General features: G+C 37.9%; 1 protein-coding gene across 1 annotated transcript; it reads right to left on the minus strand.

The window, feature by feature from the left end:
• Positions 1 to 5,693: 5,693 nt before the first annotated feature.
• On the minus strand, positions 5,694 to 9,177 carry LOC131319529 (psbP domain-containing protein 6, chloroplastic). The gene is made up of 3 exons (XM_058349817.1): positions 8,718 to 9,177; positions 7,037 to 7,353; positions 5,694 to 6,073 (listed from the first exon to the last, which is right to left on the minus strand). The coding sequence occupies exons 1-3, from the start codon at positions 9,070 to 9,072 to the stop codon at positions 5,903 to 5,905; spliced, it is 843 nt and encodes a 280-aa protein (XP_058205800.1). The 5' UTR covers positions 9,073 to 9,177; the 3' UTR covers positions 5,694 to 5,902.
• Positions 9,178 to 11,104: the final 1,927 nt, after the last annotated feature.

An 11,104-nucleotide genomic window follows, 5' to 3' on the forward strand; every position in this document is an offset into this window, starting at 1 on the left:
CGGGTAGGGCTACAAAAATGAGCTGCCTCGGAGCAGCACGAGGCTCGGCTCGTTAGGGATGGAAAGGTTTAGCTCGACTTGAGGCTTAGACTCGTTCAATAATTGAGTTGAGCTCGAATTTGAGTTTTGGACTCGTTTTGTAAATGAACCGGACATGACACTCTAAAGTTTGACTTGAAAAAATAGGTTTGGTTCATTTATAGAAGCTTGTTAAGTATAAATGAATTGGACTCAACTAATTTATAGTCGAGTCAAGATTGAGCTCGAGCTTCTAGTTTGTTGAATCGAACTTGAATATAACAAAGTTCGGCTCAGCTCATCTCGTTCGTAGCCCTAGATGCGGGCAGATACGGAATTCGGGAATCAGAGACGGGATGGTGAAGAAATAATTTCCGAGCCGGACCCATGGTAGGTCTGCCATTGTTTGTAAGTTCTATTATTTCCATTTGACAAGAGTGATGAAATATCAATGCAAAAGTTGTTTTCTATTTGTAGGTTGGGAAATGATTTCCACACTTCTCTTATCTTTTACACTTTCTTTTTTGTCATTATGTATGTAAAATTACTAACTTGTCCTTTCTTCTACATCCACTTTTTAATTTCTCGTGAATAAAAGCCAAAAAAAAAGAAGGTGCAATGAGTAAAAGGAAAATGTGAAAATAATTTCTCCTGTGTAAGTTCTCGTTGAAACCCATAAATTTATTAATAATTTTACAGAATTTTCATCTTCATCTGACAAATAGTGATAAGAAAATATACACAATCCATGCAACAACTATAAAAGACCACGTTCGTTTTTCGTTTTGGGATTTTCGGTAATGAGTGGAGAAAGATAGATAGAGAAATGAAAGTAATACTCCCCCGTCCCAAAATATTTTTTGGCCCGCCAAACAAGAACGTAAAAATAATAAAAATTTTGTAGAAAAAATTCAAATTTTTTTTCAACAATTTACCAGATATCGACAAGTTCTTTTAATTTATGAAATACATTTGACTTTTTTTTAAAAATAAATGCATTATTTTTTAGTTTTCGTTTCACGGACCGGACAAACATTTTGGGTCGGAGGCAGTAATTGTTTAAAATTTTTATTGGGAACGGTTAGCATAGAGATAATTCCAAATCCAAAATTCCCAAAATATTTCGCGGCCAAATGTAATTTCAAGCGGTCTAGGGTAATTAAAAGCGGTCAAGTGTAATTCCACGCGGCCAAGAGGCATACAAAACACCAAAGAATCGTTTATAGTGATCACGCTTTCAATATTTCGCAGCCAGATATAATTTCAAGCGGCCATAGGTAATTAAAAGCGGCCAAGTGTAATTCCGAGCGGCCAAAGCATGTAAAATACAAAACAATTGTTTATAGTGATCACGCTTTCAATATTCCGCGGCCAAATGCAATTTAAAGCGGCCAAGGGTAATTAAAAGCGGCTAAGTGTAATTCCGTGCGGCCTAGAGGGATTAAAATACAAAAGAATCGTTTATAGTGATCATGCCTTCATTATTCCGCGGCCAAATGCAATTTAAAGCGGCCAAGTGTAATTCCACGCGTCCAAGAGACATGTAAAATACGAAAGAATCGTTTATAGTGATCACGCTTTTAATATTGCGCGGCCAAATGCAATTTAAACCGGTTAATAGTAATTAAAAGCGGCCAAGTATAGTTTCGCGCGGCTAAAAGGCATGTAAAACACGAAAAAACCATTTATACTGGTCACGCTTTCAATATTCAATATTCCGCGGCCAAATACAATTTCAAGCGTTTAAGGGTAATTAAAACCGGCCAATTGTAATTATACCCGGCCAAGAGGCTTGAAAATGGTTTCAGATACGCAGATAACCCAACAGATTGTAGACATTGAATCGACGACAATGGGCGAAGTCAATCTGATCAACATTTGGCTCCCAATCCCATCTTCAGTTTCTAAGGTTAATACGGAAAATTATCACTCCATTTTCTTGTAATAACTGTTTGGTTGCACTTGCACATTATATGTTCGAATAAATGTCTATCAGAAAAATGGATTCCGATTCAGTCCTGCTATCTTTTTTTCTCAATACGAATGTGTTCTGATTCTCTTGAAAACATTTCAAACGGTGAAAAGGGCACACAAAGGGTCCAATAGGACCGTCGAGTCCCTTTGGGGACTAGGGAGAATCGTAATCTTAACTATATTGTGTGGTCCAGAGTCCAGACTCACTTGGGTCGGTTAGCAGGTATACTTTATGAACAATTATTTGGTTTTTTTTTTTGTTCCCAATTCTTGAACCATAAAATTGATCTTTTGCTGGATAACACTAAATGGAAAGAAGAAAAACAAAACATATGCGTCATCTAGGCATGACTTGGGACATAGTTGCAAAATATCAGTTTTTTAGTTGAAAAGGCAGGCCTTTTAGGTGCTGACACATCTTCAATTTCATTGTTGAGCATCGAGTACACTTCCAACATGGTTGGTCTATCTTCCCATTTTCCTTGGACGCACAAAAGCGCAACTTGCATGCATCGCAGGAGTTTACACCCCAAATTTGTATAATCCATTAGTGGATCCATGAACTCCATTCTTTTGCCGTCCTTCCACAATTCATACGCCTGCCCAAAAATATTTATCATATAACCTTTGGTGTTGACATGCGAAAGTTTGAACCACAGATGTGATAGGAGTCATTGTTTTAAGTGATGACTTACGTATTCTAGGAGGTGAAGGTTGTCCCGACCGTATAGAAATGTATTCTTCTTTCCACTTATGATTTGCAAGAGTAGAATTCCAAAGCTATAAACATCATATTTGGTGGAGCATATGCCTCATTTTACGTACTCTGGAGGAACGTAACCGCTGCAATTCAGGAGTCAACATCGCCATTTTTGTTTACTATAATACATGTCCAAGAGATTGAGAATAGATTCACTTACTATGTTCCAACAATCCAGCCGGTTTTGCTTCATGTTCATCTTTCTGAAAAATTCTAGCTATACCGAAATCTGCAATTTTAGGTCTCATGTCATTGTCGAGTAAGATGTTGCTAGCCTTCAAATCTCTGTGAATTATGGTGAGTCTTGAATATCCTTGAAGATATAGAAGCCTTGAGTCATGCCTTCGATGATATGAACCCGTTTCTCCCAATCCAACAGTGCCCGTCTAACCGAATCTACATCATACAAATTAAGAAGTCACCACTCAGTAAGTCAGGTAGGAGCTGGAGGAGCAGGTTAGACTTTAACTGATCATGATTTCATTCAAGCTTGAAGGTATGTGGCACAACATAGGAACCTCTTAGTGAAACTCTTTTAGCCTTTTTAGGTACAAACACATCGAATTTAGATACATGCCCTTCTGGATTACTATGGATAAGTAATATTGAGGGATAACATACGGCAAGATATTAGTTGTACCATGTTTGTTTGGGGTTCGGATAAGGAGAGAATTGTTTAGAGTCTTTAGACTGTTGGGAAAAGGAGGGATATATAATCTGGATGGACTTAATCTCAAGAGTCCATGGGGTTAATGTCTATTCTTCGTTCAGGAATCAGGTATAGTGGTTTCTGAGTGTTTGTTCTTTCATTTCGTACAAAAATCTTAGTACTGCAGCAATGCCGAGAGAGGGTATGGGCCTGGAAGTGTTCGTTAGGCGCCAAATAATTACTGGTACAGAAGGGGAGTGTATGAAATGGCGTACCATATAGGTAGAAATCCAAACTTTTGTTAGGCATGTACTCATAGATCAGCAGCTTTTCTTTCCTTTCGGTACAAAACCCCACAAGTCTGACATGTTGAAGTTTTGCAGTGAGCGTTAGCTCATTTTTGAACTCCTCTTGCCCTTGTTTAGAAGATTCCGAAGCCAGTACAACAGTGACACAAGGGATAGGAGAGCAATACAGAGGATTTTAGAAGAGAGGGAAATCCAAAACCTGCCTACTAAACTAAAGACGCATCCCTTATACAGGGGATTCTAGCTTGAAATGAAATTCAAATTCCAGTTAGATTCAGACCTAATAAAGATTAAAAATGTCGGGTTCACTTCATGGGACCCATCGACATATGCCTTTGTCTTCTCGTCTGAACTTTAGTGGTTGAGATTGAGATTGGCCACCGAAAGTGAATTTGGATTTATCCGGACATTATTACTTTGCTGATTCTTTTCCCTTTCTTGAGGACAGCTGTCCAGCAATAATTCTGTCATGCTGTCCCAAAAATCACCTAAAGAACTTTTTTTCATCTATATATTCTACTTTATGCTCTCATATTGGAAAGCACTGCAAGCAAATGCATAATCAACCAACTCTAGTGTCAAGGCAAGTCGATATGACACCGGTCCAATTCTTTCTGTGGTTTCGAATGGCCTAATATAACGTGGATTTATCTTAATTTTTGAAAAAAAGAGTTCCTTGGGTGATACCTTTAAGAAAATTGAGTCTATAAGTTGTACACCGCATATCTCCTCTGTTGTACAATACAACTTTTTGCCTATGGTAGGTCCGTCTTTGTTCGTAGGTTTTATTATTTCCATTTGACCAGAGTGATGAAATATCAATGCAAAAGTTGTTTTCTATTTGTAGGTGGAGAAATGATTTTCACACTTTCCTTATCTTCTACACTTTCTTTTTTTTTTGTCACTATGCATGTAAAATTACTAACTTGTCCTTTATTCTGCATCCACTTTTTAATTTCTCGTGAATAAAAGCAAAAAAAAAAAAGTGCAATGAATAAAAGGAGAATGCGAAAATCATTTCTCCTATGTAAGTTCTCGTTGACCACCAAATTGTTTGCTTTTACTTGATTTGCACCCAAGACTAGATTTCTAGGCTTCTAGCTCTTAAAAAATAGATTATATCGGAAAAAATACCAGAGCTCTAGCTAGTGCAAGGTACATCAATTAATTACGAAATACTATAGAACTAACTCACTTTTCTTTGTTTACTCTTCCGTGATCGATGTACCTCCAGTAAATATTTTTCAAGAATTTTATGCAAAATTTATGGGTTTTAACGACACCTGGTTTTATCCTCGGTAATTTTAAAAAAATTCACACTCCTTTATTAATGAATAGTATTTTTTTAACCTTTATTTTAATTTCTTTTCTTTGGGGGGTGGGGGTGGGTTAATCAAGTCCGTCATTTATTTTAGTTCATCAAAAAGTCGTGTTATTTTATAATCACTCGTAAAGCAATTTTCTATATTACGGTTTAATACTCGTATTACACTAATTTAACTATTTCAATTAAAAAAATTGGTGAAAAACTTTAAGAGATTATCCAAGTGAAGTGATAACCTAATTTGATCAAAAAAAAGTGATAACCTAATGATAGACACTATGTACTTTCATGCATTAGGTGGTGGTTTTAAACCCTAGCCATCCTTGTCGTCTTCTTCTTTTTTTCACAGAAAAAGCCATCCCAGTCCAATCCTTTAAAAAAAAAAAAAAAAAACACGGTAATGACCTCATGGTAATGGAAAATAGCCCGAAAAATGAATCTGAAGAGAGAGACCAGAGACATTCACTATAAAAATTAAAGTAGGCGCTTAGTCACATAATCTTTCAAAATGCCATGCGCTCCCACTTTCGAATCATCGCTCCCACAGATTATTGTAATTTAAGATATTTTTCAGAGACGCTTTTACGCTCGCGTATCCGCACTCGAATTATGTAACTCAGAGTATGCTAATAGCTTCAGCCATTTGACGCAAAGTAGCAGTTTGACAACAAGAAAGAACTACTCTCTTTTTCTTTAGTTTATCACCTTCTAAGAATTACAAACTGTGGACAGCAGGTCCAAGAAGTCGATCGCAAAGCTTAAAATTATGATTCCAAACACTATAATCTTGCTCAGTGATATAAGCCAATAGAAAGAATATCGAGTGTTTTAACATCGAACGAACTTAGTTTGCAGAAAATGGAAAGGAATTACACTTGGAAGGAATCAAGTATAGCCTTCAGTGTTTCCTGGGATGACTGCCACTGTTTGTCATTTGCGCTAGCAACAAACAGGACCACGGTGTTTCCTTTCGCTGTTGCTTTCGCAAGATTGTGGGATCCTGTCAGCGCGTATGGGGTCTCAAGAGCATACTTGTAATACTGCACACACCAGAAATCAATGAGAGAAATTACAACCATATGCTATTTAACCGAATAAGTTTTGCGTCTCTTTCTTCAAACCATGGTTGATTAAAGAACATATTATACGTGGACCAAAAAACTAACAGTCCTTTCGGATGGTGAGAAAGGTAAGAAGAAAGAGAGTAGCATTCTTAATTTATCTGAATAACTGAAAGAGATGAGAAATGGTGAGAAAGGATGAGCAATGAAGAGAAAAGGTTGTTTCTTTGTCAGTCCATCTTGTTTCTCACCAAATCTCGAGATTTGGTGATAAACCACAACCCTTTCTTCTCTCCCCTTCCCAAGTTAACACGGAGATTGTTTTAGTATCTTCCATTTATCACAAAACTGTTAGTACTTCGGAGATTCATAAAACATACCCAATGTCAACAGAAATTGACCTCTTAGCTGTTTCATTAAAGATGCCCGCGCAAGTGGTGATAGCTAGTCAAGCTTAGCTTCCTTTCCCTAAATTGATCTCTACATCGTTTCAGTAGAAAACAGACCTTGACATTTCTAAAGTTACAAAACTCATACTATGATTCCATCAGTTACTGATGGTCATGTCTTATAGTGCTTCCTCATGGCTTTTTATGGGCACCAACATACAATTGTGTTACGTGTAATATTCCTAACTTCATCAAAGTTGTGCGACTTGTGTCTGTGTTTTAATTTTGAAGACTTTACGAGGATTTGTTCCATTCATATAAAAACTTGTCTTTGATTGTTGCAAACCACAATTATATATCTCGTCCATTTTACACCAAAGGTACTTTGAAGTGGGATGAATATGCCCCGTGCCCCCAGTCTCTACATCTGGTGAGAGCCAAATATACTCTATTTTTGGCAATGTGATCACAGGTTGTCTTTGCTATTGGTTTTTCCTTCTCAAAAGAGGAAGGTAATAAGATGAGACAAAATTGAAGAGTTGAAAATATGTACCGTCTGATCACCGCGCTTCTCCACTGAAGTTTCGATCAATTCATCAGGGTCATATGTGCTGCCAGTGACAAAAGGGCCAAGGGATGCAATGACCTTGTCAGGGGTTCCAATATCTTCGATTGTTGCATTTGGTTTGTTAGTCAGTCGAATCAATGGAGAAGCCACAACCTGAACTTTTCCTTGCTTTTCGTCTTCAAATTTTACCTCCACCCAAGGCTCTGCACACTTGGGTTGACAGTAATTACCGGAGAGTATGTTGGCTATACGTGTCTGTTTCCATGTTGGAGGAAGGATGAACTGGTAAGGCTGCACATTTCCTGCAAGAAACTAGATTGGAAAGTTTCCTTCACATACAAGGATATACATATCACGAAGAAAGCTCAAGAGAGAAAGCACAAGACACTATGGCAAGGGAGATGAATGAGCAGAGTGTTAGCTGAAATGGACCAAGTGTTCGTGACAGATTTTCTTTTCCAAAAATGCAGTTTCGATGAGAGATGGCAACGGGGAACTTAGAACTCTCAACTTCAAAAATTTGTAACCAATAAGGATAGGTGCCATGTGGCTCCCAGAGTCCCAGTTTGCAACCAAAAGTAGAAGGAGGTATGGCGCTTGCCAAACAACACTGCCTTTGAGCGAAGTGTAAAAAGCAGGTGTACTCTCATCCTTAACCAATGTGGAATTCTTGACGATTACATCCTCTTATGGCAATTAGTATCTCATTGGCAATAATAAAGATCAGATGATTAAGATTCATCTTGTTAGTTTGAGGCCAAAAACCATGGACAAGTATAAAATGGGAAGGGCTGCCCGCGCAGTCCTTCAGTTTGAGGCCATAAACCAATGACAATTGTAATATAAGGGCTGCCCTTGCCCTTAATATTGAAACTTGAGCAAATTAGAGGGTGCAAGCCCTTCAGTTTGAGGCCATATACCATAGACAACTGTAATTTGGGCTGAAGACAACTGTTTTAAACTAGTATCATTGCAAGCAAATTCCCAGAAAATTCGTCCCCTTAACCAACCCAGATTAAGATCCTGCTTAATTTGTCAATGCACTAATTTATAGCAGATACACGAGATAAATTGTAAAGCAACGGAATTGAAGACAGCATACGTACAACTAAGAGTGTACGTAGATGTCGGGATTGTAAAGTCTGATTTGTACTTTTGCCACTTCATTGACTACGGCTGGAATTGATAAGTGGTGAGCAAAAACCTAGGATAGTAAATACATTACTATTCACAGCAACCGATGTACTGTAATTTGTACTCACATCATTGAATGTAGTCTTTTCATACATGGCGAAAACGGGTGTAATCTGCGAACATACCCAATTACGTAATAAGGGTATCACGTAAAATCTTTGTGTCGTGCTTACATTCTTTCTCAAGGCGGAGCTACTCTTAGTCAAGTGGGGCCATGTCATTAATTCATTATTTTGGGTAAATTTTAACTACATTTTGTCAATCTGACCCCATAATTATAAAGAAGTTGTCCCAAAGTACGAACTAATCTCGCTAAAACTGGAGTACAAATTTGCTCTCTTTTTAAGACTAGAATTTCACTACCCATTTGTCAATAAGTGCAGATAATAGTCATTGAATGCTAAAAAAGTTACTAGAATTTAATCAACGCACATAAATCAGGAACACGCTTTGACAAACACGCATGTATTACCTGCGCGAAGAGCGGGAGTGTCCTTGGGAGAGGCCTTGAAGACGACGAAGGAAGGGTCGGAAGGCAACGGCGGAAGGAACGCACCAACCTCCACCTCCCGAGCTTCGGAATGTGGCGGAGGTGGAACCGTAACAAGGAGCGGTACGAGTCCCATTCCTCTCACGAATTCCCTTCTACTGTTACTAACGGTATTGCAGTTATTGGGTAGTACTAATTGTTTATTCCTAGAACTATATTCCTGTTCGACTATTTTGAAGGTGACAGTGGAAGAAGATGGATGAGGTTTTGGAATTGATGAGGAGGGTTTTGAGGTCGAGAAGACGGACGACAGAGGTGTCACGGAGGCAGTAGCCATGAGAGAGAGAGAGAGAGAGAGAGAGAGAGAGAGATTGATTGGTGGTTGACACTTGACAGTTGGGTTGGGCTTTCTCCGATCCGTTTTCTTGGATGAGGTTGGAAATCCCATCCGTTATTTCTCTCCTACGTGGGATAATAGAAATGCTACACACATAACCGTTATAAGCAAAACTGGACCAACAATGGACGGGTTGCACAACCATTGTGCATGTAACATTTTTGGTGGGCGGGGTAATGACTAGTAAAAAATTTCCATATCGACGTGGCCTTTTTTTTTACCTTTTTTCCTAAGACTTTTGATAATGTGATCTGAACTGTTTACTTGGTAGATCGTTTATGGAGAGAACAATGATGGATGCAATCTAAACTGTTCATAACGCAGGACATCGTCGGAGAAGAGAGCTAGTTGGTTGATCGTTTATTTTGAATCGAATTAACTGCATTTAGAAATGTGTCTCGCTCTAGATCATATCTATGTGCGATTGTTTGAAATTATAAATGAATATCGGTGCGTAAATTATCAACATTCGTACATCAAGAATTCCTTCACGATTAAAGTGCTCGATGCGCTTTATTAATTGAACAATCTTGAGTATCGATGTGGTTCAAGCATGAGCGCACGAATAGTACAAACTGCAATGGGTAAACCGGACAGATTGTACCGAACTGATCTATTTGGATTGGTTTTGTTGTGGTTTAATGGGTTGGTCGAAAATAATTGAGAACCTAATATTTTCGTTTGGTCCTTGGTTCCATAATTGAGAATTGTGGTTGGAACTGAACCGACCAGTTTATCTACATATACTTGAAAACTCTATCAGTAAAAACATATCCACCAAACCCTAGTTTCCCACAAAACTCTTCCACTTCCCCGTCACAATCTTTTGTTTCCCAGAAGCCCTATGCATGTCAACTGTTTTAAAGAACTAGTGCTATGTTATTCATGTTTTTTTTTTTTTTGGCAATCTTTGAATGCTAACATGGTTTAGAACCGGAAACCGAAACAAATCAAACTGGGCCAGTCTAATGTTTTGGTTCCATATGTGTAACGGTCTAGTTATGGTTCTCAATTCTTTGGAACTATGGGATATGGTTCGGTTCCTGAACTCCTATAATGGTTCAATCGGGACCACGTATACCCCTAATTATGGAATGGGAGGGGACTGTAGTGTATCCGCCGCACTACACCGGGTAGTGCGGCCAATTCAACCGTCTATCTCGGTACGGACGCTTGAATTTAATCCGAATTTCTACAAATACTAGCCGTTCATTATTCGGATGAAAATCTGAGCCATCCTTTGCCTAGATGGATGGCCGGATTGGCCCCCGCGGGTTGCACTACAGCACCCCGAGTCCCCTAATTATTGGTGTTTAATTAAAGTACAATAAAATAAAATGTACAAATGCTTCCCGTTCCGGTTTTGGGATGAGCAAAAAATTCGTCAAACTGCGAATCCAGTCCAAATCAATCCAAACCAAAAGGTTTGGTTCGGTTTTTTAGTAATGTGGTTTGATCATGGTTTTTAAAAATTAGAAACCGCTTTATATGATTTAGTTTGTGGATTCACATTCATGATCATGTTTCCAAACCGATACGAACCGTATAATACAATTATATATAATTTAATTATTACCACTGTCCTTTTGCTGCTTTATTTCAATTCAATAGTTTTTAGGAATTATCTTTGGCATTTTATTTGGTTAAACAATCTTAAGATGTTTAATAGTTGGTATTCTTAGTTTGTTCATTTAGTGACTTACCAGTATTTCATTTTCTTAGTTTAAGACTTGAGGCAATTATTGGTATTCTACTCTTAATTAGTTGGTTGAAGTTAGTGTATTTTGATAATTTGAATGGAATTTGTTTCAACATATATAAGTTTTCGTTGTAATTTTAAGTACTTTAAATATTTTTTGAAGATGATAGTTTAGTTCAAAGCAAACTGTGGTTTAAACCGAAACCGAACCGTATTTATATGGTTTGGATTGGTTTAATTCTATGACTTTTGTGGGTTGATTTGGTTCTCCAA

Source organism: Rhododendron vialii, chromosome 3a (assembly GCF_030253575.1).
Source record: "Rhododendron vialii isolate Sample 1 chromosome 3a, ASM3025357v1".
Classification (NCBI taxonomy): Eukaryota; Viridiplantae; Streptophyta; class Magnoliopsida; order Ericales; family Ericaceae; genus Rhododendron; species Rhododendron vialii.